Here is a 27,607-nt window from a genome sequence, read left to right on the forward strand (position 1 = left end):
TAGTGCATGACGGCCTCATCTTCGGCTAAAGAGCAAACCGACATCAGCTGAGTTTGCATGAAGTGCCATCCTTGTAGCTAAAAAAATAGGAATTTATCATCACGTAAAATTCACGATTAGCATTTTACAACGGTACAGCTTGTAAAACCACTGAAACAACTGACGCAATCTGCCCAGAAACGCGTTGGAGGAGAAATAACATTGCATCAAAAACCCGGCTAACAAAGAGGATCTCTTTCAACGACAACATTTTTCCTCCGTATTCAATAGTTATGAGTCATGTGGCCGTCGAAAATGTCCACGGTCTAGAGCAGCAGGTAAAATGAATCTGTTTGTATTGTGTCTTGCAGTGTTTGTGGCGGAAAAGTTGTTTATAATCGTGTGGATATGTGCTAGCTTACCGGCTAGCCTAAAAGAAAAGCTAAGAGATGCTAGCATGCTACCTAGCGTTGGGTGCGCTTCATTTCTACACCCACATGACCAGGAGTGACGGCGGGGCGGTGATGGAGTAGTACTTAGATTGATTTGAACCCGAATTGTCTGTTACATTATATTCATGTGGGCTACAGTAAAAAGCCATTTGACATGATACAAGAAAGCTTATTTTAGTAGCTTTAAATTACATGGCTTAAAAGCCGAATTACTATTTACGCCCGAATGGTTAATTCGGCTCTCCCCGGTGAACATATGAAACACCCCCTTCAACTATTCTGTTCACTGCGTTTCTCTTGCAGCTAGATACAGTAATAAAATGGAGGTTGCAGGGATGGTGGCTCTGACACACCAACAATGCGGGGTTTTACAGTCCAGCCCTCTAGCTTTCAGTGCATAAGCATTATTGCATAGTTAGTCTTCACTGCGTCCCGCTTTAAAAAAAAAAATCCCTTTCCTTCTGCGTCACCATCAACGTAGTCTAGTTGTGTCTGACTGGACAGACAGTTGGATGGCAACAGTAAAGTACTATATGTTCTAATTGGCAACATGTCTATGAAAGCGTTGCATGTACAATAAAACAAAGTCATTTTTTTTCTCTTAGGATGCAAAAAAACCGGCTCTGATAATGTTTTTTTGGAGAAATCAAACCTTGTTATTAGCTTAAACCACTAAATATTGCAGCAGTGTAGAGGAGCATTGCATACCCAGGACGGAAATTCACTATATTTATTACTTTTATTGTTTATTTCTGCACCAGAGTAAGGTAGAAACTAATTTGCATATTGTGTCCCTGCACAGGTAGTCACAAAACTAGCATAATAACAAATACATGACACATAGAATCACATGTCCACCAGTGTGAGATAATAAAGTGGATCAGTATGAAAGGTACAATACGTACATGGTAATCATTGGATGTGACCCTTTTTGTTCTGAGCTGAATGCAGTTTGTTGACATCGCCCTAAAGGAATTTCTGCATGTCGAGTTTCAAATACTTTTATATATTTAATCTAATTGGGGCATCATAAACATTTTTTTTAATCTGGACATCTCAAAAACTTTCCCATGCTTTTTTTGCATTGCTAGTTCTGATGAATAATTCAAAAATACATTGTTGGCTTTTATTTCCAAGCAGGTGTAGGCGTCACCTGGTGCAAGAAGAAACAAAATGCTAGATTTGTTCTGCTGAAATGACTGCATGTTTGTATTTTTTCTGTGTGTTTCCCCAGCTGGCTGTCCTAGACTTGAGTGGGGCAGACGGACAAGGTGGAGGCCCTAACCGTAAGCAGTTGTTTGAACTCCTTTTCTCTTCAAATAAATGTGCATAGGCTCCCAAAACCAATACACTATGGCAACTAAGCTGAAACAAGGAAGAGCTCCACAGCAGGAAAGCAACCAAGGGGAACACTTTCTTTTTCCATTTACAGAAGTACAACATATATCGTATTTCCTTGGTTTCTAGATTCAGAGGTGCACCACAGATCAATGCACGCTGGGTGTGCTTCAAAAGGTTTTTAACAATCCTTTAGGAACAATGAAGCTTCCAAAAACGGTGTGCAGCAAGTTCAGTCAAAGCTGTCCTGTGGAGTTTTCTTGTAAACAAATGTTGAGTTTGGTTTACATTTACTCACCAAAATGTATACATTGTGTGAGTCATTGAGCTTATATCCTTCCTCGTGAAAGATTTGCAAAGCCCATTCTTTTTTTAAAACATTGTTGACATCAATGTTAGGTAGCTAGGCAGTCGCCTTCTTCTGTGCCTTTGCTCTTGCATCGCCACGTTTCCCCCCACTAACACATCGAGGAGCCGCTGATAGAGAAAGTGTTTTTTCGCTACGCCTGCATGCTTGTGTCAAAGTATGCAAACAAAACGAGGGGCCGCTTGGAAAAACTCCATAATGCTACCAGGGGTCAGAAACTCCACAGGGTACCTTTTTATCAAGTGCATTTTAAAAAGAAAACGCTAATGGTAAACACAACTGAAACACTTTCTTCCGTCCAGCAGGAAATGCCTTCGCTGCCCAGCGACCGGGGGGATACACCATAGCGCCGCCAGCAACATGTGAGTCTAAATCTGCTGAAATCTGCATTTTCTCTACCAATATTCCCTTCTGTATCACTCCTCAGTGTGTTTTCTGGTTTGTTACCTCCTCTATGCGTCTTAAAATATACAGAATATACTAGTATACTCACTTATATACCATGTACTATACATACAAACATAGTGTGTATATATAAACAAATTGTGTACAGTGCATATAGTGTCCTCTGAAACTAGGATCCCTTTTAATCTCATTATATTATGAGGTATATATTAAGATATTGAATAGACAATTATTTTGTATATATTGATTGTTATGCTTTTATGTATGTCTTGATGTGTGCATATGTATACATGTGTCTGATTGTGTATATATAGGATATACATATTTTTATATTCGGGATTGTGGGAAAACATTTTGCAGATGGCTGGGATGCGGGTCGCAACAACTTTGTGAACGGCTACCATGACAACCGCATGGCGGGCGCCAACACGTTTCAACACCGAGGTCCGCCTCGCATGGAGCGGGGCCGCGGTGGCATCGGAGGGGGTTACCGTGGCAACAGGGGTGGAGCCTTCAACCCCATCATCCCCGCGGTGCAACCAATGGCGTTCGCCGGCTACGAAAACAAAGGTGGGCTTCCGTTTATTACTGCAAGTTATTCGTATTTATTTTATATTATTGTTAGATCTATCCTTGTATCCTGCCTCCTTTTTAAATCAGATCAGAATACCTGTATTATTCCCACAGAGGGGATTGTAAAACATTTTTTTTAAAGTATGTAATTATACAGATTTAAGAAAGAGACTGCTACACTGCACTACTTTTTAATATTTAATTATATGTTGCATTGTTGGAGCTAAAGCCAGAAGAATTGCATTGTTCTTTCTACACTGTAGCTTTTGTGCATATGACAATACAACCTTTGAATCTTGATCTACTATATTTGTTTGTGTTATTGGGCATACACATATAGATGTATATCTTTTTTTATATTTAGTCTTTCTGCCAGATGCAGGTGGCTGGAACACGCCCAAGGAAACTTACGGCAATTTTGGCAACAACCGAGGGAAGTCTGCCTTCTTCAATCACACAGGAAACGCAAACAGAGGAAGGCGAGTAGAGATGAGACGCGGGGACAATAACGTGAAAAGTCTTTGGTGAACATGGTAGCGTAACTCTTGTATCTTCTGTTGTGTTCAGGTTTGATCACGGTGGATTCAGTGGTGGTGGAGGAGGTGGTGGAGGCGGAGGAGGAGGAGGTGGAGGAAGTGGTGGTGGTGGTGGTGGAGGAGGAGGAGGAAACAACCGCTGGGTGGAGGAGCCCAGAGAGGATGGAGACTGGGCCAAACCAACGGCACGAAACGAACGCCTGGAAAGGTGAGTCTGCAGCTCTACTCTCACTAAAGGACATATCAGGGGGAACATTGGATTTAACAAGCAAGTCGTACACATGTTATACCAGTATGGGAGTGTAAACTCAAGTCTACTATTATTCTGAAAGCCAAAGGAGAATAACCAAAACTCAAAGTGCCGACACTATTTGACATTAATTTAATTCCTTGGTTTTAGCTTTCCTGCCTTTTTCTCTGATGCGTGTTTTGACATTTCGAGACGTCACCATGAGTTTTTAAAATGTTGTTGGGATGATGTTTTTGATATAAACACCAGTTAAAAAGCACCAAGATGTATTGTTGTTTCAAACACATGGGCCATGTTGAGGAACTTTGTTTAATTGCATGTCTTTGCTCCTGTTCTGTTCCCCTGCAGCGAGTTGTTCTCCGGCGGAAACACTGGGATCAACTTTGAAAAATACGATGACATTCCTGTTGAGGCCACGGGACAGAACTGCCCTCACCACATCGAGAGTGTACGCTGCTAACCATGGATATAACAACATTGCATCTCATATAATCTGCATGAACACTTTCCACGGCTCTCTGTTTTATGAATGTGTGTTTGCTGTGTAGTTCCAGGATGTGGACATGGGGGAGATCGTCATGGCGAACATCGCTCTCTGTCGCTACACCAGACCCACACCTGTCCAGAAATATGCCATTCCTATTGTCAAGTCGAAGCGGGACTGCATGGCCTGCGCTCAGACAGGTAGGACACACACACACACACACATACTGGGTGTTTCTCAATCTCGAGTACACTTGCTTGGTAGCACATGTCTTCCGAGCGCCTTGCTTCAGAAGCGAGGCAAGAATACTTCCTAGCATTCGGAAAACGAAGAGTGGAACAGGCTAGCAAGTGTGCAGGTGTGGGTCATATGAGAGGCCCCGCCTTACATTTTCCGCCACAGATTTGGGGAAATTGGTCCGTGCGCAAAGCATTGTGGGGATTTTAAGACCACGGAGTCTACACATGTGCAGTCTCCAAACGAAGTACGCCGGGCTCGGTAGAATTCCAAGTATGCTGGACATTGGAACAGTCCTTCGGCGGCACTCGATGATGTAGTATGCTTGAAATAGTGGCTCTGGAGCAGCTTTACTCGAGATTGAGAAACACTCACAGACTAACTCACACACTAATGCATATAGACAAGGCAGGGGTATTTTTACAGCACATTTCAACACAAGGCAATTGAAAGTGCTTTACAAAAATAAAAGACGTTAAGAAACATATTATCAAATGACATTTAAAAGCAAAGATACTTGAATTAAAGTTAAAGCAGTTTGAGATGCACACATCTGAAATGTTTAGGTCTGACTCTCAATCATTGCTAACTTTTTAGCAGCAATAGTTTTCAGTTAGTCTTTTCTAGGACTTTTTTGGTATCCTCCGCAAACCAGGGTCTTGAAACCAAAACGGCTCTCGTAGGGGACTTCAACATGTAGGAGTCAGAATCATGAGATGATACTCTGAGATGTTTGTGTCTGCAGGTTCTGGAAAAACTGCAGCTTTCCTGCTGCCGATCCTCAGCCAGATCTTCAGCGAAGGACCAGGAGAAGCTCTGAACGCAGCTAAAGCATCTGGACAGGTGGGGAAGAAATAACCGTGCTTTATTTAGTAAAACGCATAAATCTATTTGCTCGAGAACGTTTCTATTGATTTATTGGAATTATACATCTTTAAGAGTGGATATCTTGTACTTTTAGTGTATGAACTTGACAAATAACAACACTACATATAGTTTAAATCGGGGATCAACTTGACAACTAATTGGCAAATGGTATTTAATAGCACACAAGGCAGTATGTAGCTTCAACTCAAGACAGTCAAACTTCTATTAGGGACCATTTTCTAACAAATAGTAGAGTGAGTGAAGTAATGCGCCGAGTAAATTCAAATAAACCGTCTTTACTATTTCTTTTGAGCTCATATTCAGGTAAACGTGGTTCTAAACTGTGCTAAAAATAACAAATCATCCACTGCTCCCGAATGGTTGTCATTGTATTACAGGACAATGGAAAGTATGGCCGTCGTAAGCACTTCCCCATGTCACTGATTTTGGCTCCGACCAGAGAACTGGCTCTGCAGATATACGACGAAGCCAGGAAGGTAAAACAAACACACGAGCATGACATCAGAAAAAATGGAGATGTATTTGTCCTTGTGCTTCTTTAACATTTTCGTTTCTATCCACAGTTCTCCTACCGCTCGAGAGTGCGTCCCTGCGTTGTGTACGGAGGCGCGGACATTGGTCAGCAGATCAGAGATCTGGAGCGAGGCTGTCACATGCTGGTCGCTACACCTGGTCGACTGGTGGATATGATGGAGAGAGGCAAGATCGGACTGGACTACTGCAAGTAAGACGAACATGTTATCCGGCCGTCTGGGTTCAGATGAAAGCTCCCCTATTATACTGTTTTTCATTAGTGTGTGTGTGTGTGTGTGTGTGTGTGTGTGGTGTGTGTGTGTGTGTGTGTGTGTGTGTGTGTGTGTGTGTGTGTGTGTGTGTGTGTGTGTGTGTGTGTGTGTGTGTGTGTGTGTGTGTGTGTGTGTGTGTGTGTGTGTGTGTGTGTGTGTGTGTGTGTGTGTGTGTGTGTGTGTGTGTGTCGCCCCTCTGAGAGATATTTGGTTAAAAAGAACCCAATGGTGCTCTAGGAGGAGATTAAGGTGGTGGGGGGGGGAGTGGTTGCTGATTGGCTAATGGTTGCACAAGCTGAAACATCGTTATGACATCATAAAGTGGCCAAAACCTCATCGGCAGGTTTTTATAGAAATGGATCAGGACAAAAAGAGAGAGAATCTTCTAGTCTCTTTCCACAGACATGTTGATGTAGAAGAGACATGGAGAAGAGGGGACACATGTTGATGTAGAAGAGACATGGAGAAGAGGGGACACATGTTGATGAAGAAGAGACATGGAGAAGAGGGGACACATGTTGATGAAGAAGAGACATGAAGAAGAGGGGACACATGTTGATGTAGAAGAGACATGAAGAAGAGGGGACACATGTTGATGTAGAAGAGACATGGAGAAGAGGGGACACATGTTGATGAAGAAGAGACATGTAGAAGAGGGGACACATGTTGATGTAGAAGAGACATGGAGAAGAGGGGACACATGTTGATGTAGAAGAGACATGGAGAAGAGGGGACACATGTTGATGAAGAAGAGACATGTAGAAGAGGGGACACATGTTGATGTAGAAGAGACATGGAGAAGAGGGGACACATGTTGATGTAGAAGAGACATGAAGAAGAGGGGACACATGTTGATGTAGAAGAGACATGAAGAAGAGGGGACACATGTTGATGGAGAAGAGGGGACACGTGTTGATGAAGAAGAGACATGAAGAAGAGGGGACACATGTTGATGTAGAAGAGACATGAAGAAGAGGGGACACGTGTTGATGAAGAAGAGACATGAAGAAGAGGGGACACATGTTGATGTAGAAGAGACATGGAGAAGAGGGGACACATGTTGATGTAGAAGAGACATGAAGAAGAGGGGACACATGTTGATGTAGAAGAGACATGAGGAAGAGGGGACACATGTTGATGAAGAAGAGACATGAAGAAGAGGGGACACATGTTGATGTAGAAGAGACATGAAGAAGAGGGGACACATGTTGATGTAGAAGAGACATGAGGAAGAGGGGAAACATGTTGATGTAGAAGAGACATGAAGAAGAGGGGACACATGTTGATGTAGAAAAGACATGAAGAAGAGGGGACACATGTTGATGTAGAAGAGACATGAAGAAGAGGGGACACATGTTGATGTAGAAGAGACATGGAGAAGAGGGGACACATGTTGATGTAGAAGAGACATGAAGAAGAGGGGACACATGTTGATGAAGAAGAGACATGAAGAAGAGGGGACACATGTTGATGTAGAAGAGACATGGAGAAGAGGGGACACATGTTGATGTAGAAGAGACATGGAGAAGAGGGGACACATGTTGATGTAGAAGAGACATGAAGAAGAGGGGACACATGTTGATGTAGAAGAGACATGAAGAAGAGGGGACACATGTTGATGTAGAAGAGACATGAAGAAGAGGGGACACATGTTGATGTAGAAGAGACATGAAGAAGAGGGGACACATGTTGATGTAGAAGAGACATGGAGAAGTGGATTTTGCACAACCTTTAAACTTTATTCTAAATGTGACGCCTCCTCTGTGCTTCTTCCCTTCAGCTACCTGGTCCTGGACGAGGCAGATCGTATGTTGGACATGGGATTCGAACCCCAGATCAGACGCATCGTTGAGCAGGACACCATGCCGCACAAAGGCATCCGACAAACCATGATGTTCAGCGCCACCTTCCCTAAAGAGATCCAGGTACAGTTACGATATGATAATACTTTATTGGATGCTTCAGTCTGACTTTATTGAATCTCCATTAGATGGTAGCAGTTCATATTCTCTGATCAGAGCATGCTTTGGGTCCCTGATGTTGTTGGACAGCCTTATTAGGTTGTTATGATGAGCTGAGTCATATAGTCTGTGACAGGGTTGACCAGCAATTGCAGTATTTCCATAAAATGAAGGATTGTATGTTTTTCCTCCTTCCAGACGTCTTTTTGATTCACTTGTTTTCGCATTGAAAGAAAGTGTTTAAAGGACCACTTATAGTCGTTCAATCCGACTGAAAGCTGGGTTCTAAATGTCCCGGTAAACGGCAGCACATTGATCGGTCACTCTGTGCTCCACCGACAGATCCTCGCCAGGGACTTCCTGGAGGAGTACATCTTCCTGGCGGTGGGCCGAGTGGGCTCCACCTCGGAGAACATCACCCAGAAAGTAGTGTGGGTGGAGGAGAGCGACAAGAGGTCTTTCCTCCTGGATCTGCTCAGCGCTACAGGTGAGACAGTCCAACACTAACAACATCAGATGTGTCCTAACACTACCAGACATTTACTTATGCTAACACACACACACACGCACACACACAGTGCGGTTTTATTTCCCCAATCCTTTTTACCATTATCATATTGTCCTGTCATCCCAGTCTATTTGTGCATTAAGAGTCGACAATTCTATATTATTGTGTTAGCTTCAGGGAGGCAAAAGTGAGGATGTGCATACAAACAAATACAACTCCCACTTTACAACGAATGCTTTAAGTCCCCTCCTTTTTTAAAAGTAGAAACTCATTAAGAGTTTGGGTAAAATAGGACGTTTTCTTTTGGTGGTGAACCCGATGTATTGATTGGAGGCGAACCGTGGGCACATGAGGAACATACAGGGCTGGTTTTCTACTGCTGATTGAGTGCAGTTGACATGTTGGTGGTTTGGTGTGGTTTTATCCAAAGTCATCCCCAGCGAGGTACAGGACAATACTGGAGACAACATAGAGAAACCTGGTAAGATCCTCAATGGGGACACAATCGTATCTGTCATTTCACGTTTTAAATAAGTTTGCTTGCCCCTTTTCGATGTTCCTCTCTGTGGACGGAGAATCCTTTTTGTTTATTCATATTATTTCGGTTCTGTGTACCATTTCATGAATCCGGTTTGCTAAATCAAACATGCCTGTCGCTGTGGTGTCTCCATGTCAGACCCAAAGCCTTGATGGAGAGAGTCTGGTTATGTTTACGTCTCAACAGCTCGAGACCTTACACACTGAGGCCGATACACCTTGTCGTCGGGTAGTAACGTGCTGTAATCTTCACTCGCTGTGACCAAACTCTCTCCAGCAGTGGCTCCAGGCACAGTGCTGCCGACACTGTGCCTTATTGTTTCTTGTACTTATTGTTTCCCCACACTGCACTCCCTGCTGCCTGTTGCACTGTTCGGTCCATAGAACAAAGTGTACTGTGATTCATTCAAGGTCATTCAAGGTCATTCAAGTGCATGTTATAAGCAGCGTTACCTGAAGATCATCCAGGTTAATGCGACAGATTTGATTAAGTGATTTACGACTCTCCGTAGTCACTATGCTGCAACTTGTTTTACAGCTAAAGCAGTTTTTTAGTAGGAAATGAACGAGTAGGATAAGGGAAGGTGGTTGATTTCACAATTTGCCAGCTGTAGATCTCCAGGTGTTGGTAGGTTTTCTGGCAAAATAACAATATAAAGCTCCTGGTGACACGCATTGTGACGTTTGTGTCAAAAACGTTAGATTGCGTCACATTAAAGTGTGTAAAAATATTACAGACGGCATCAATGTTTTGGGTCAAATTTTGATTGGTTGTGGTTCATCCATGTGACCGAAATCCATTAGTCTGTATTTTATTACACTAAGGATCGCGGGTTCGACTAATGTGTTTGATCTAAGCTTCAAAACGAGATGCCACGCCAACAAAACACCAGTGTTGAGTTTTGTTTTGTTACTTTTCTCCATCTTCCACATCCTCCACGACCATCCTCTCACTTCTAATGTTTAACCTCGGTGTGTTTTCTCTCCTCAGGTAAGGACTCGTTGACCCTGGTGTTCGTGGAGACCAAGAAAGGTGCCGACGCTCTGGAGGACTTCCTGTATCGGGAGGGGTACGCCTGCACCAGTATCCATGGCGACCGTTCCCAGCGGGACCGAGAGGAGGCGCTGAGTCAGTTCAGATCTGGAAAATGCCCCATCCTGGTGGCCACAGCGGTCAGTACAAACACATGCAAACGTGCAATAGATTTGTTTTTTTATTTACTCTACTATTTCAATAATTAGACACTTCATACATCCGAAAAACAAACGCAATTAGTAGAAGCGGGAGGGCAGAAAGCATCGCTCATACAAAGGTAGCCCTCACACAGATAAACAGAATTCTATATACACATACACATACTTATGTACAAATATACATGCATACATACCGTACTTTTCGCAGCAGCTAAATTGTCCGTCTGTCTTGCTCTCGTTCTGTCTCTCGGTTCCACTTTTACTTTGGCGCGCTACCTGTCTCACTCTTTTCCGGCCTCCAGCTTTTCCTGCTGGAGCCCGCCGCTTAGAGGTGGCGGGCGCGGACCGGTCCTAGAGCCCGTAGCGTTAAAGGTGGGCAATTTTACCTGTAAAATCCATAGATTTAGGAGGTTCCCTAGTGGCCGTTAGCTGTACAAAAGAAATGGGGGGAAAAGTCGCGGCTTATAGTCCGAAAAGTACGGTATTTTCATTTCTTAAAGACGTCCTTGCCATCAGTGAGAAATTCCATCATGGTGAAAACTCCAGCATCGCTGCATGTGCACGTGTGTGTGACCTCTTGTTTCTCCTTTGAACACCCTCAGGTGGCAGCTCGTGGTCTGGACATCTCCAATGTGAAACATGTGATCAACTTTGATCTGCCCAGCGACATCGAGGAGTACGTTCACCGTATCGGACGTACGGGACGAGTGGGAAACCTCGGTGAGACTGCCTCATGAATACTGACGCTTTTTCTAAGCTACAACCCACAAAAGCTTGTATTCACTGCTGCTGTAACTCACCTTTGTATTCTCCTGTAGGATTGGCCACATCGTTCTTCAATGATAAAAATGGGAACATCACCAAGGACCTGCTGGACATCCTGGTGGAGGCGAAACAGGAAGTGCCCTCATGGCTGGAGAGCCTGGCGTATGAACATCAGCATAAGACCAACACCAGAGGACGCTCTAAGAGGTGAACGCTGTCCCCTCTTTGTTGGGGAATGTGTCCTAAAGGTCAAAGACGGTTCTCTTTGAATGAGATGTTAACGGTGTGTTTGATTTTGCCTCCAGGTTCTCCGGTGGTTTTGGCGCTCGTGATTACCGTCAGACGGCAGCCGGAGGCACCGCCGGAGGGTTTGGAGGACGTGGAGGACGCAACCAGGCCGGACACGGAGGAAACCGCGGGTTCGGAGGAGGTGAGGATACAGCCAGGGTGTTATAGTCAGAGAGGGCTAAAGTACACACATCCTTTACTCAAGTAGAAGTACAGATACTCGTGTTTAAAAATACTCTGGTGAAAGTAGAAGTACTGACTCTTTACTCAAGTACAAGAGAAAATACGATTTGTTTATTTAAACGACGAAAACGGTTTCAACCTCGTCTGGTAAGATACCTTCATGTGTGTGTTTTAAAGAAGAGAACGAACAGTGCTGGAAACGATAACCTGGAAATAAATGTACCAAAAACAAACAATATATCTCCGAGTGATGCGTGAGCGCGTCGGCCAGGCGCTAAAACCAAAGAACAGAAAAGAGCGTAAGAAAGGTGGAATGACGGCTCTTTTATTCGTCAGAAAACCAGCTTGATGAGCGCTGGTTCGTGGAAATGTTTCTTTTGAAAACAAGAACTCAGAACTCATAACGGCGTGTCAAACACTCGCCTTCATTTTACCACGGATTCTAATTCCTGGAACGACGGTGTTGTGAAACGTGAATGACTGAAGGCAACAATCACTCAAACGTCTCAACTCGCGCAGTACAAAAACGCAAGGGAAATCAACGAAAGTCCACAAACAATGAAGTAAAATTCAAAAGGAAACGTGTTGTCTTGAACAAAAATGGCAGGCTTGGAAAGTGACATTGACTGTGTGTACGTGGGAAGGCTCTTTTAGCGTCGATATGTGTTGACTTTACTTTAAAATAGCAGATCTCTGTGACAGGATATCGTTTTTCCGCTTAGTGAACGTGTGTCTCTCACTTACAGCGCCCATCGTACGGGACACATGAAACGTGTAACCGTGGTGAAAAGGGTGTTGCGTTTACTTGATTATGAATGTTTTTACATCAAGGCCGAAAATTAGGATGAGCTCCAACAGTCAAAAATGTTTTTTCCCTCCCAGAGCTGCCAGCGCAGCGCCCCCCAGATCTGCCGCCCTAGGCGACCGTTTATGTTGCGTATGCCAAAAACCGGCCCTGTATGTCTGCATCAAGCCGAGTTGTGATCGGTCGTAATAACACAGAATTTGGTGATGTTTAAATAGTTTACAGTGAGATTTACTCCCATACTTTTGGCCATACTCACGCAGCGCTACAAATGGATTGAGATTTCCAGACAAATGTTCTTTAGCAAGTGTGCTTTAAGTGTTGATTTAAAAAAACAATTTGAAGGTTGGATATTTGTAAACCTTTTTTTGTGTATATATATATATATATATTAATAATTTAAGATGTAAATGAATTCCAGTTTATTTGTAGTACTTTCTATTTTGACTGTGACATTTGGTGGCATCAATGTGTGCATTTGATACAGATAATAGAGCAGAAAGTACAGGTATTTGGGTTCAACATGTAAGAAGTAGAAAGTACAGGTATTTGGGTTCAACATGTAAGAAGTAGAAAGTACAGGTATTTGGGTTCAACATGTAAGAAGTAGAAAGTACAGGTATTTGGGTTCAACATGTAAGAAGTAGAAAGTACAGGTATTTGGGTTCAACATGTGAGAAGTAGAAAGTACAGGTATTTGAGTTCAACATGTGAGAAGTAGAAAGTACAGGTATTTGAGTTCAACATGTACGAAGTAGAAAGTACAGGTATTTGGGTTCAACATGTGAGAAGTAGAAAGTACAGGTATTTGAGTTCAACATGTAAGAAGTAGAAAGTACAGGTATTTGTGTTCAACATGTAAGAAGTAGAAAGTACAGGTATTTGAGTTCAACATGTAAGAAGTAGAAAGTACAGGTATTTGAGTTCAACATGTAAGAAGTAGAAAGTACAGGTATTTGAGTTCAACATGTAAGAAGTAGAAAGTACAGGTATTTGAGTTCAACATGTACGAAGTAGAAAGTACAGGTATTTGTGTTCAACATGTAAGAAGTAGAAAGTACAGGTATTTGAGTTCAACATGTACGAAGTAGAAAGTACAGGTATTTGAGTTCAACATGTAAGAAGTAGAAAGTACAGGTATTTGAGTTCAACATGTACGAAGTAGAAAGTACAGGTATTTGAGTTCAACATGTGAGAAGTAGAAAGTACAGGTATTTGAGTTCAACATGTGAGAAGTAGAAAGTACAGGTATTTGAGTTCAACATGTAAGAAGTAGAAAGTACAGGTATTTGGGTTCAACATGTAAGAAGTAGAAAGTACAGGTATTTGAGTTCAACATGTAAGAAGTAGAAAGTACAGGTATTTGAGTTCAACATGTAAGAAGTAGAAAGTACAGGTATTTGAGTTCAACATGTAAGAAGTAGAAAGTACAGGTATTTGAGTTCAACATGTAAGAAGTAGAAAGTACAGGTATTTGGGTTCAACATGTAAGAAGTAGAAAGTACAGGTATTTGGGTTCAACATGTAAGAAGTAGAAAGTACAGGTATTTGGGTTCAACATGTAAGAAGTAGAAAGTACAGGTATTTGAGTTCAACATGTAAGAAGTGGTCAGAAAAATAAGTAGTTGAGTAAAGTACTGATACCAGAAACATGTACTTAAGTACCTTAACAAAGTATTTGTACTCCACTACTTCCCACCTCTGGTTATAATGAACAACATCAACTCTCTCACGTTGTTAACTCTGAGTTCTCTCCTCTCCTCCCTCTCAGCTGGTTTTGGAAACTTCTACACGAGTGATGGCTACGGAGGAAACTACTCGCACCCTCAAGTGGACTGGTGGGGCAACTAGGTTCCTCCTTAACTCACCCCCTCTTCCTTCCTTTCTCCACTCCACTGTCTGCTCCCCATCCGTCTCCTCCCCCTCATTTACCTTAAAGAAAAACCATGTGCATGTTATTAAACTATTTATACTCATTTATATAGCCCTCCTTCCACCCGTATACACTCAGATCTTTTAATTATTTTCCTTTTATCCTCCTTTCCATCTCGCCTTTGTCTTTAGGGTCCCTCGTCTTTGGTAAATCTCACCTCTTACAATAGGCCACAGTATAAAGGGAACTTCAATTTGAGTTGGTTATTCTTCAGCTTAGCAGCACCCTTTTGTTTTCCGTGAGGACTGTTTGAACAATGTTCCCTTCTCGAAGGAAAAATAACCAATTGAATGATATGTTGGCGTTCCTTTAACCCCTGGAAGATTTTAGATTTACAGTCCCACAAAGCAGCTGCAGGAAGACAGCTTTTCACTTTTGGCTTCATTGTGTTTTTGTCTGCATCGCCCAAAGCCAGCCAGGCATCCTGTGTACCTTCACATGTCATCTTTGTATGTAACGCATGGCCATGTTGTAAATCACCGGCCAAACACTTTTCTAAAACATAGCGCAGAGATGGGCAAGATGTCAAATCTGAGCAAAATATGTCTGCATATAAATTCCAAAATGGGATCTGTCTCCTTCCTTGACATGGTAGATACTTTAAAAGCAGCCACAGAAACAGAAACGTTTTTTATTTTCACCTTTTTAAAACATATTGAAGTCTTGAGTTCCAGAGATCTGAGAAAGATGTCTAACAGACTGAAGGTACTGCGGCTGGACTCTGAAAAGCCCATTAGCAACGATGCTAACAGTCTCCGGACTGCTGACGGCGTCTCTTTTGTTTGAAACAAAACATAATGGAGGATCATTTGTTTCTGTACTGTGCCTTTTAAACAATTGTCTCTTATTTCCGTTGTTTTAATTGCCATAAGGGGCTACAAGTATTGGCCAACTGTAACTAAAAGAAATGTATTTAATGTCATGTATGGGTTTAAACATGTTTTTCTTTATTTATATTTGGAAGGAAACAAACTAGGCTTGAACTAAATCAAACCTTGGCAACAAAAAAAACTAAAACCGCGATGAGGAAACTCAAAGCAATTCCTTATCTATTTATTGGAGCTCAAATTCACGAGAATGAGCTCCCAAACACATATAACCACTTATATTGATATACCCTCATCCAGAGTGACTCAAGAAGACATTAAAGAAACGACTTCTTCGCTTCGCCAGCCAGAAAGCAGAGTGGTTTTATGCTTTTGGGAGTCGTACTAACGGAGCGATTTGTCACAGCTCTGGTTTGAGCTTGAGTTTCTCAAAGGCATCTTGTCACTAATTGCTGAGCAGCGGTCATTTTCTTACTATTCACACAAATGTTATAACCTACTCAAACGTTTTAAAATGTGAGGGCAAACTTCACCATCTAACCTTCTATTGTAAGATAGACACGGCGTACTCTTTCCGCACCTAGCATGGACGTGAATATTGTCCGACTGCAGTTAATGGAAATGAAACACGGCTGCTGCTGAAGAAACAAAATGACTCTTAGTGCCTCGTTGCTTTTGAGAATCGTGCTCCGCTTTCCACCACAAACATTTAAAACCCTTGTCTGCCAAAAGCTTCTTTCAAGGGGGATACACAACTTTAAAAAAAGGCTTAAAGAGTTCAAAATGTTCTCGCTCACTCTATCCTGGAGAGTTACATGAAGAGTCTTCTCTAAAATAAGTCATTCCAGTTTCTTTGTTCGGTCTTTAGGATAAAAGTAAAAGGATGTAGCCGAACCGTTTCACAGCGGGGACAGGCGGGGCTTTCCAGGGGAGATGATGCCACACTTTGTACACACGTTAGCCCTTTTAGCTTCACTTAAATAACCACTCAAATGTTAGCTTCTGCCTACGATTTGCATCCACTTGTGTCCTTCCTGTTGATTCAGCATCTTTCTGCTATGCTACTTCACGACAGAAGTGAACATCTAATTATTGTTGTGATGCATTAAAGGCCCACGGTTAGCCCTGTTCGTCTCAGCTGTGTTTTAGTCCCTGATTGAACTTCTAAAAGGAACTCCGCTGTAAATGTGGATGACTCGGCGGGTTCCGATCCCCTCCCTTTTGTTAATAAGCAGCAGAATAAGCCAAAAAAGAAAAGCCCTGTTGCTTCCTGGTGGGGAAAACGTTCATCAGGGTCTTAATTTGTTTTGTTTACATGAGCAACTTAAGCGAAGTGAAAATAGATTAAATGTAAATAGTACAACTCTTCTTGAAACAGAAAAGAGAAGAAGAATGTGAATTACAAGTGAAACTCGCTTGTTGTGTAGAAAAATCACGTTTGATCACTCAACGTTTGACCGCAGCGGTCTGGTGAGCTTAGCTCGGTGGGCAATTTGAACGGCACATTTATTCTTTGGAGATATTTAATTTACGGTGAACACAAAACCAACTAATTGGAAATTGAAAAACAAGCTAACGCTCACGAGGCAGACTCTCAAATTGCCCACTGGCTTTGACTCATGACAAAGCTGGACCAGGACAAAAAAACATATGCAAGTGTTGTTGTTTTTTGGTCAAGGAGGTAAAAAAAATGCCAAGCAAATAGATACAATTCTACAGCAGGCTTTAGTTATGTTAAAACTCTTGATTTTTTTCTTGTCGGCTATCATTTTAAGACCAATTTGTAATCGTAGGTCGTGTTCATGTCAAGCTATTTCCCTGGAGTGCAGTCAGAGAGGAGCTTCGGGAAACTAGTTGGCTTTAACATCGTTTTGTGAAGAGGTTAAGGCTGAGTAATGCTGGAGGATTCATGCAGACAGCAGGTCACATATACAAACTAGATTATTGTTTCTCGATGTATAGACGCCAGGTTCTCGTGTCAGACTTTGAGTTTGGTGATTTCTCACTGAACCAGTTTTGTATTCTAGTGTTTCAAATGAGGGGCCAGTTTAATGGGATGCTACGTTGAAGGAAAGTTGTCATAGGACGCAATGTTAGAAACAAAAAAGAAACTCCACCATGTCCAACAGAAAGGAACCAAATACAGAAATGAGTTTGCATTATCGTTTTAGCTTCATGAGTTTTATTGTCTTTGCAGCACAGAGCGTTGTGTTGTCGCTATTGTTCAAATTGAGTCTGATTCCCAGTGGAAACAGCGGTTGAAGTGTTGATCTAACGGTGTTTGACGCGTCCCACCCGTTATCCAATCGGAGCATTCGTCTGTGGGCATGATATGGATACCACAGTTTGATTTGCCTGCAGCAATGGTCGATAGCCGCCATCCTAGAGAGCCGTGAATATAATATATAACCAGCATGAAGATAAAATATCAGAAACGGGACAATAAGTTGACTTTGCAAACGACAATCAATATTAAAACTCACTTTTTTACACGTTAATTCTTTAAGTTGCACTTTTTTTTATATTCTTAAGGACACCTTTACATGTAAACGTTTTCTTAACCAGCTTTTTTGATGATAGTTGTTTCAAAACTGTCAAATCTTAACATCCAACTCGTGTCCTCAGTGGTCAGGATGCCAAACTGAAGCGTATTACCTTACAGTTTAATAAACACAATAGGATTTTGATACAAAATCCACCTTTACATATTGACTGAGTAACAGTTTTAATGCTTGACTGAATCGTTCCCCACTTCCTGTGTGAGAGTCCGATGTGTTACTTGAATCCATGGCTGTTGCCAACCAGAAACTTAATATGCAGCTAGTGCAGTCTTTGTGTTTGAGTAATAACGTTAAGGATGCTAAACGCTGTTCCTGCTGCCGAGTTAAAGGCAAACCTTTTTAAAGAAAGGTCGCACAGTGAGGAATCTGTTGGGTGTAGACATTGCTGTGCCTTCTAGCAGCCACTAGGGGGCAGATAGAGAAAAGGAAGGAGCTACTGAGCATTTCACAGCGATACTGATGCTAGAAATACAATGTAAGATATGAGCTAATGTTGTGAGTTGCACCGCAGGGAGCGTGGAAGGTAACACTTCAGTTTACCTCACTTTTCATCGTGTTTGTAAAGCAGTCAAGTCGTGTTGTTCGGATTACGCAAATATATATGCAATGTATTTAGGTCTTTTTCTAGCACGGATAGATGATATCTGTTGGCTGTATTTACCATTAAACTGTGCTGGAGTTACTACCACTGTGCCCCCAAACCCCCCCCGTCCCACCTCGTTAGAACGCCCCTGAACTTCTGCAGTGAGTGCAATGCACATCGTTTGCTTGCTTTCACCTCGCTGTCACTGAGATTCTCTGAATGAGCCGCTTTCTGTGTGTGCGCGATGTTCAGATTAGAGCAGAAGCTGGCCGCAGGAAAGTCTGACATGTGCGCGGTGCCTTGAAGTGGCTGAAAAGTGTTAGCTTAGGGCTGGGTATCTTTTCAATGTCAGATGAAGAATCCATACTATTTATTTTATACTAAAAATGCAGAAACGGATGCAGTACGGGAAAGTCGGCGCACTCATTCGCTCTCTAGTGGACATTGTTAAGCATAGCAGTTCAAGATAATAAAACACATTTCCTTCAGTTCATTTAATTATCCAATAGTTTGATACCCTTCAAAACGAATGCCATTACCAACAAAATCATGTGTGCTTTGTCTTAGCATTAACTAGCGTCCGAAACAAAGATGGCAACCAAGTTAAAGCTGCTTACATCATTGTGAGCCGGTTAGCATGCTGGTGTTAGCATTTAGCTGTTACTCTATATCAGTGTTTATCCAACTTTTTCATACCAAGGACACTTAACCAATAAAAAAACACTCGCAGACCACCTAACTCCACAAATATCCCAAAACACATCGTTTTTCTAGAACAGATTATAGAGCGCCTGAAAATGGTACAAACAAGTGACAACATGTGTGACGAAGGTGTTGCCCTGGACTTTATCATGCAATAGAAAGTGAAACTTAAGCTTGTTCCATTGTGGAGATATTCCCGCGAGAGTGCGGAAAACTTAAATGTATTTATTTATTTCAAATGTGAAATGTTACAATATACTCACAGACCACTAGGGGGCGCTCACGGACCACTTTGAGAAGCACTGCTCTGTATAGTATATCTGTTGTTGCCACTCAGTAATGTTTGAGGTGGCGTCCTGTGAATAAATCCATCCCCTGTACAGTAAAAAAGCCCAAATGTAACATTTGCTTTGACCACCAGCTTTACTAATCAAAAAGTGATTTCCTCTGAGAGAAAAAGTCGTCATTTAGAACAAGTCAGCACTTTAGTTTTTGAATATTTTAAAAACCTTTTTTGATGCCTTAAATTTACCCGGCGATACCCAGCCCTAAAGGAGCGGATAGTGGAGTTTGTTACACTGTATACAGCGTTATACTGACCTTTTTCCAGCAGGAGTACTTTCTATTGTCGCCGAACAATTAATGGTGCTACGCTCCCATTGCTGCGGCCTGAAGGCCCCTCTGTTGTAGGAACCCCATCGAGTTATAGAAAATACTTCAGTTACTCAGATTAGTGTTGAAGTCTTCTGTCGTCCCTCCAAAACCTCAGAGAGGGGCGAGTGAGTGTAGCGCAGACAGGTGTCAAAAAGAGAGGTTGCTCCACAGTTACGTGTGTGTGTGTGTGTGTGTGAGTGAGAGGTGTGTGTGAGTGTGTGAGTGTGTGTGTGTGTGTGTGATTTACAGAAAGGTTCTTCCAGATATGAAACTGTTTTTTTTGGGACCAGGTGGAGTTGTAGTTGACAGCAACCGTAGGAATCAGCTGTTTGCACACAGAGTTCTCGAGTCTACTTTCGCTGCTAGTTTGTGTAATTTATCAAGCATTTCTGAGAAATATTTATTTTTATAAGCCTAATACAAAAGTTGATATTTTACAAAGTGACTTGACCAAAAGACAGTAAACAAAAACACTGGCACTTGAATGTTGAATGTCATTGGTATGAGTGAAAATTTCTATTTTTCTGGGGTAGTGTGAGCTTTTTAAATGTTAAAGATGCAACGTGTAGGAGTTTCTCTTTTAAATATGTCAGCGCACCAACTCGTATATTTAAATGGAAAAACTGTCACCAATAGCGTGCGCATCTTTTCGTCTTCAACCACTCCTTTATTTTAATACAGGTGTGCTGAAATGAGGTGGCAGTACTTCCTCATATTCCTCAGTAACTTTTGAAAGTCGTACCCAGCTTGTAGCCACAACCCTTTTCTGTTAATTGCACCGATACGTGAAGATGTGCACGTGGAGCCGCTGACGGTCTCACTACAGTTGATGTGACATATTTGGAGAAACGTCCTGCACGGGTTACCTTTAAAGTCTCATTGGACTCAGTATCAGATCCATAACAACCTGTTTGTGCGACAGGCTCCATTGCCAATAATGATAACCAAGCATAAACAGCCATTTTTTTTTAATTGGCAAACAAAATTTGAGACAATACCACCATATATGCCAAGGTTTGGATTAAAATAAATAAAACAATTAACAAAACGTTACGATCAAAGACCATTTTGTAGAAAAAAAAACATGCAGTACAAAAAACAAGTGTCCAGATTCTCTCCAAGTCAGATGTTGATTTTATTTGTGTTTTTTTTTTTCGTTCATTTGAGTCTTTACACTTTTCCTTCCCGTAAATACCCTTGTTGTGAGTGTCTGGCAAGTGGTGATCTTTAAAAGTCTTCATAACACAGAATTAACTGTGGTTCTATTGCTATGTTGTTGTGATTTGCATATTTTCAGGCGTCTGTGTGTTGATGCTCGCATGGAGGGGAGCTTCTGGCCAATCAGAAATGGGTAAAAGATGATGTAATGGGGGTCTTTTACACATGTGACATCACGACTCTTCATCCACATCTTAAATGAGAATAAGACCCAAAGAAAGCGCCTTTTTTATGCACAATAACGTTGGGCTTTCTTGGTAACCAACGCAACACTGCCGCTTCATTTCCCTTTCAGTTCAATGTAGAGGGTTATTACAGGAAATAAAAGTGTGTAGTTGTATTTAGGAATGATTGCTGTTTTAGTGACTGAATTGAAAGGAGATGTAGAGCTCAGTGTTGTTAATATTTCTGACTGGCCAGACCCTCGATGTGGACTCGGCACCCCCGGCCTGCTAGTTAGTATTTGCTTTCTGTATTAGTTTAGCAGTTGTGCACGAAGAGGAGCACTGCACGAAGAGGAAAAAATAATTGTGCATCTATTCTGATTTTATCACAAATAAAGGTTTGGATTTGCAAATGTAGAATGTGTTTTGACCCTTTTTTCCTTAAAGTGTTGTATTTTAGTTCCTTGTTATTAAATTAAAAAGTGTATCGGCAGTTCAATACATTGTACATGTGGTTTTCAGTCATATTTCTTGTACTTTAATGCATTTAAAGGGCCCATGTCATGCTTTTCCGGTTATCCCCTTGTTGTTATGAAGGTTTTTCTGCATGTGAACGGTCTGCAGTCACAAACCCTCAAAGTGCACCCTGCAGCGAGTAAAGCTCTAACTCAGGGAGACCTGTCTGCTGCCCCAGAACGCCTCGCTGGACATTTCTCTTCTTCCATTGTTTGCTTCCTGGGTTCTGTGATGTGTGAACACCCAGATCAACAACAAAGGACCGGATTGGCCAAAATGGACCAATCCTTGGAGCTCCTCCCACACCAGGACCCCTTGGCTAACTAGCAGGGAGTCCCATTGACTTGCATAGAGCTCCCTGAACGCTGGTAATAGACGAGTTGGGATGGTGGAGAAAAGCTCTCCGCAGACCCATTCTTACAGCGTTAGAAACCTTTTTCTTTCTCAATATCAAGCCACACTTGTTGATTTTACTTCGGCTGTGAGTGTGTGTGTGCTCAGGATGAGTTTCGCTTGTTCTCGCTGTATCGCCGACCCGGAAACCCGTCCGCTCCTCGCAGCAACGAGCCTCGCAAGGTCCCGACCAATCAGAGCACACTGGGCTCACAGGGAGGGGGGGCAGGAGCTCCAACAAGCCGTGTAGGACAGAGTGAATACAAATACTATACAGAGATGCTGTGAGAAACCAATGTGAGTTTGGAACATTGAACAATATAAATCTATTCTAGTCGACCTCAACAATGGAACTATGATCAGCAGAAATGGCCATGACACGGGACCTTTAATGTATTACTTGTCCTCCCTGTTTTGAGCCCACCTCCACTAAAATATTTGGTCAGTGGATTAACAGCCTTAAACAAACCATGTGTCATTGCAAAAATATCTCCATACATTCAGACAAGACGGTTATTAAAGTGCATTCACGTTGCTTTGGTTGTAGAGAGGCATCCTGTTGTAAGGCACGTTTTGGTCCGACAATCATTTAGAGAAAAATAATCTCTTGTGTACAGCGACACTGACGTGTGCTCATGTCTTTAGTGTTTGTCCAGTCATGTAACATTTGGAGTTTGTAGGAAATACTGCTCCTCGTCTTTCTGCATCCTGTCAGTCAAGAAGCAGGGAAGCCCTTATTTGTTTGTGAATTTTTCCAGCTTGCTCCTGATTGGTTCTTGGTCCGACCAAAAGTCTGCGTTATCTTGGTACCATTTTACTAAAAGACAGCAAAAACAAATGCCACATTTTAATCAGGGAAGCTGTGTGAGTGTGAGTGTGAGTGTGAGAGAGAGAGAGAGAGTACCAGTCTGTCTGATGCCTTCAGTCCAGGAAACGTCCGCCCTCCAGCCCAGCTGCTGCAGCTTCTCACAGCTGATTGGATATCGCAGGTCGACACACGGCCTGTAGGAGGAGGTAAACACTCACTTCGCTGGTGGATGTAAAGTACTACACTCTTATTATATTGTTGTTGTGTTTTATATATTTTAAGTGTGTTGTTTTTATGATGTAGATTGTTATTATTTAATTAGTTTGCTCACCTGTCAGGCACAAACTCGAGCCAATCGTTCACCTCGGAGTCCGGCACGTTCTTGACCTGAAACACAATAGATGAGATATTTTAACATCTGCTACCTCCTCTTATCTGTTTTTACATCAGCAGTTTCTAAACCCACCATTTTAACGAGCTCCTTAGCCAGTTGCATGATGAGAATCTCACAGCTTGTTCCCACATTGTAGATTTCTCCCACAATGCCTTTCTCCAGGACGAGCCGGAGGGCGTTGATGGCGTCATCGACAAACAGGAAGTGCCGGGATTTAGGGAGGGTTCCTTGGATGGTGCTGCAGGAGAAATGAGGGGTTCAGATTTGAAACTAGATATACATTTATTTTTTATGAATGAATACTGAAGCTGGTTTCTCTGCAAAACTATTTCAAAGTAAAGTTCAAACCTACCATTTCTTGTTCATTCGAAGGAGGGTGAGGAACTTGGGAATAACCTGAAAGATCAAGAAGAGCTTTTGCTTTTTGAAAATAATGTTAAATTTCAAATGAACTACTAGCATGTTATTTTAGCTTTACAGTTTACAGCCTTATAACGAAACCAGGTAAGGCAAGCCGCTGTGCTACAGACAAAATGTTACCTAACAGTGCTTATACATATATATATTTTGTACACAATGGCTCCAAGCTAAGTACAAAAGTACCTTCTCGGTGTACTGCCGTGGCCCGTAGATGTTGTTACTCCTGGTGATGATGATGGGAAACTAGAAATACAAACACAAAGCAGGATTTAATATTCAACGAACTGTCAGGGACAACTAATAGATCTGTGTGTCTTGTTATTTCTACTATCACAATGATGTATTGTATGTAAATAAATCCTTTCCACACTGTTTGTGCCTAACCTTATATTTGTCCCAGTAGGAGCGGACCAGGTACTCTGCAGCTGCTTTGGTGGTAGAATACGGGTTGGAGGGCCTCACTGGACTGCTCTCATCAAAGACCTGCGAAAACAAACGCCAAAAATAAATCTTAAAATCAATCCAAAAACTCTCCATCTGTCTAGGACCGTAACCGCTGCTCACTGACCTGATCCAGCCCCTCGCCGTACACTTCATCAGTGCTGACGTAGACGAAGCGCTGTGATTGGTGTGGGGCCTGATGGGCGGCTGCCAGCAAAACTCTGGTCCCTTCGATGTTCACACGCTGGAAACTAGCCGGCGCTTCGAATGACGTCTCTGACAAGTTTAGTTTAGTTTATTTATTTATTTTTTCCGAGCGTGTAAAACCAAAGAAAATACAAATGAAACAAAAGATGATACAGACATGATACAGTACTATACAAATGAATGCAATAACTAAACGAAATATTTAAATAATAATTGAATAATCTGTAGTATCATTGTCTGATAACAATAAACAACAACACTTTAGCTAATTACACGTCCGAAAAGGAAAGAAGAACACAAAGTTAGGCAACGAGAGGCGGGGTTTAATAGAAATGTGAGGTGGACTGCTGCTGCTCACCAACGTGTGTTTTGGCCGCCAGGTGGAAAATCACATCGATGTTCTCTGTGTTGAAAATGTGATTTACCAGCTGTGAGTTACACACATCTCCCTGTGGAGGAAAGAAGTAGATTTATATATTAAAACACTCTGAAGGTAAAAAGGTCTTCCATGAATGGATCTAATCTCTCACCCTGATGAAAGTGTAGTTTGCGCTGTCCTCCACGCTCTCCAGACTCCTGGGGCTGCAGCAGTAATCCAGCTGGAAGAGATCAGAGCATCAGGGACATCAACCCAAGATCTTACCATCGATGGGGCCATTGTCAACCCCTCCACTCAGATCCGTAACCTTGGCATCATCCTCGACCCCACCCTCACTGTCCTCCCTCACGTCAACCAGGTCACAAAAAACGCGTTCTTCCATTTAAAGAACATCGCCCGCATCAGACCCTCCCTCTCATCAGACCCTCGCTCTCATCGACCGCTGCTGAAACTCTAATCTATGCCTTTATAACATCCCGACTGGATTACTGCAACAGCACTTTTTGGATCGCCAACTTCAATATGTCCAAAACTCAGCTGCCCGCTTGCTCACCTCCACCCGACGCTCCGACCACATCACCCAGGGCCGGCCCTGACCAATTTGCCGCCCTAGGCAAGATTTTACCCCCCCCCAAAATGCAGACACTCACTATGATTCGCACGTGCATGGTTGTGGCATGACCACAAAAACAAAGATATTGACACAAGATGTGTGCAACTGTATTTAGTTTCCTATCCATTTGAACATGATTTAAGTGGGGGGGGGGGGGGGCTCCTCTAGGGGGGTCCGGGGGCATGCACCCCCGGGAAGACTTTTTATATTGAAGTTAAAAGCATCAATCTGGTGCACTTTGAGAGCAACATTAGGAGATCTATGGACACATCTCTCAACACCCAGATGAAACAGAACTGGAAGCAGATTTTCTTTTTCTTTATGGATATTTTACAAATCACTCTCCTTTCAAACTGTATTCTTGTTTATTAATAACAACTTTTTTGTACTGTCAGTATTTTATACCTGTTTTTCACCTATTTTTTTATTTTTTTATAACTATAATGATCATATAAAGGTGTGCCTTTACCTCACTGAGTTGAGGTTATCAGAGCCTCTCAGTCTTTCAGGAGAGAGCTCTCTAAAGCTCTCCCCCCCGCGGCCGCTTACACAGTAAATTCCAATGTTAATAAAAGCACACAGAAGCTGTGTACGTTTTTTGGGAGTTTGATTTATTTTAAATGAATACAAATACAAAATTAAAACCTATAATTGCACACTAAAACCATTATTTCAAAAAAAGAACAATTTCACATAAACTTTTGTTTTTTACTGGGACTGGGGCAGTTCAACTTGATTTGGGGGGGGGGGGTGAGTGCCATAGTTTATGGGTGCTGTACGCAATATAGGCGTAGTTCTGTTAGTATAAGATAATAAGATGTACTTTGTTGATCCAAAATCGGGAAATTGTGTTGTTATGAAATAAAAAAAATATATATATTTTTTATTTCTAACTTTTTTTTTTTTTTCAATTTTTGGCGCCCCCTATGGGTTGATGCGCCCTTAGCATTCGCCTATACTGCCTATGCCGAGGGCCGGCCCTGACATCACCCCTATCCTCCATGACCTCCACTGGCTCCCCATCAAACACCGCATTGACTTTAAAATATTACTTTTCACTTTCAAAGCCCTCAACACCCCCCCCCCCCCCCCACACCTCTGTGACCTCATCCAACGACACACCCCCACCCGTCGCCTCAGGTCTGGTGAAGCTAACCTGCTGCAGCCCATCAGGACAAAGCTCCGGACCTGGGGTGACAGGGCCTTCGCAGCAGCCCCCCCCCCCACACACTCTGGAACCCCCTCCCCAGCCACGTCAGATCTGCCAACACTCACATCATTCAAACAATCCCTCAAAACTCACCTTTTCACTCTTGCTTTCAACTCCTAATCAACGTGCCCTTATTCCACCTAGCTTAGCACTTTCTACTTTTGTTGTTATTTTAGTTGTACTTGCTTGTAAGCACTTTGAGCACCAGGAAAAGCGCTTTATAAATGTAATGTATTATTATTATTATTTAGCTCAGTAAAACATGCTAAAATACGTACATAAAAACCAGGAGAGACTTACATTATCCAAGTTTATTATCCTCCAGTCAGGGTGTCTGGTGACCAGCGAGCACACAAGATGTGAGCCGCTGGAAGGAGATGATAAGAGTTACATTTTGAGGTTTCATGCAATTATACAGCTTTAATTGACAGCTAAAGATGACTTAAAACCCATACAAATTACGACAAACGCAATGATATGTTGTAATGTTTTGTTGAATCCACTGAGTGTTTTAAAAATAAATGTAGTGGAGTAAAAAGTAAAATATTGGCCTCAGACATCACATGAAATAGGAGTACAAAGTGTCAGAGAATGGAAATACTATAATATAGTACTTTTCATCATCTCTGCGTACAGATGCTTACAGATTAACCACATCCAGCTGCATCTGCTTATTGGTTAATGCATGAATAAGAGGAATATCAATATAATCATATTTTGCGTATTTAGTAGGTGAATTAAACTCGGTGTAGCCGACTGTAATGCAACATTAGTGTTAGAATCGTCTACAAACAGTAATTATTCAGATACAAACTGTAATTGAATTGTGCTTAATGGACATCATTCATATATTTCTGCATTTATAGTATAAACTCACATGAATCCAGAGCCTCCAGTCACCAGAACAGTGCTGTTAAAGTCCATATTCTAGTCATAGCATATTAAGGTCTCCTACAGACATAATAACGACCTTTTAATGCTAGTATTTACAGTTGTATTGCAGGCAAGCTAACAGGAAGTGATGCTATTCCATAAACTTCACTACAATA

General features: G+C 42.1%; 2 protein-coding genes across 2 annotated transcripts; one reads left to right on the forward strand and one right to left on the reverse strand.

Annotated features, from left to right (window-relative positions):
• LOC117460319 (ATP-dependent RNA helicase DDX3X-like) lies at window positions 1-21,597 on the forward strand. Its single transcript, XM_034101673.2, has 19 exons — window positions 1-317; window positions 1,666-1,717; window positions 2,442-2,498; window positions 2,902-3,111; window positions 3,491-3,593; window positions 3,682-3,858; window positions 4,249-4,348; window positions 4,449-4,584; window positions 5,367-5,464; window positions 5,887-5,985; window positions 6,073-6,233; window positions 8,075-8,219; window positions 8,598-8,742; window positions 9,194-9,244; window positions 10,292-10,473; window positions 11,097-11,214; window positions 11,313-11,466; window positions 11,565-11,689; window positions 14,307-21,597. The coding sequence occupies exons 1-19, from the start codon at window positions 273-275 to the stop codon at window positions 14,384-14,386; spliced, it is 2,238 nt and encodes a 745-aa protein (XP_033957564.1). The 5' UTR covers window positions 1-272; the 3' UTR covers window positions 14,387-21,597.
• On the reverse strand, window positions 20,747-27,593 carry LOC117457168 (dTDP-D-glucose 4,6-dehydratase-like). The gene is made up of 12 exons (XM_034097083.2): window positions 27,436-27,593; window positions 26,859-26,925; window positions 24,887-24,955; window positions 24,715-24,805; window positions 24,277-24,425; window positions 24,093-24,191; window positions 23,892-23,951; window positions 23,641-23,684; window positions 23,361-23,526; window positions 23,226-23,281; window positions 22,991-23,088; window positions 20,747-22,903 (listed from the first exon to the last, which is right to left on the reverse strand). Exons 1-12 carry the CDS (start codon window positions 27,480-27,482, stop codon window positions 22,821-22,823), a joined length of 1,029 nt encoding a protein of 342 aa, XP_033952974.1. The 5' UTR covers window positions 27,483-27,593; the 3' UTR covers window positions 20,747-22,820.
• Between the last annotated feature and the right edge of the window lie 14 nt (window positions 27,594-27,607).

The sequence above is a fragment of the Pseudochaenichthys georgianus genome, chromosome 2 (genome assembly GCF_902827115.2).
Source record: "Pseudochaenichthys georgianus chromosome 2, fPseGeo1.2, whole genome shotgun sequence".
In the NCBI taxonomy this organism is placed as follows: domain Eukaryota; kingdom Metazoa; phylum Chordata; class Actinopteri; order Perciformes; family Channichthyidae; genus Pseudochaenichthys; species Pseudochaenichthys georgianus.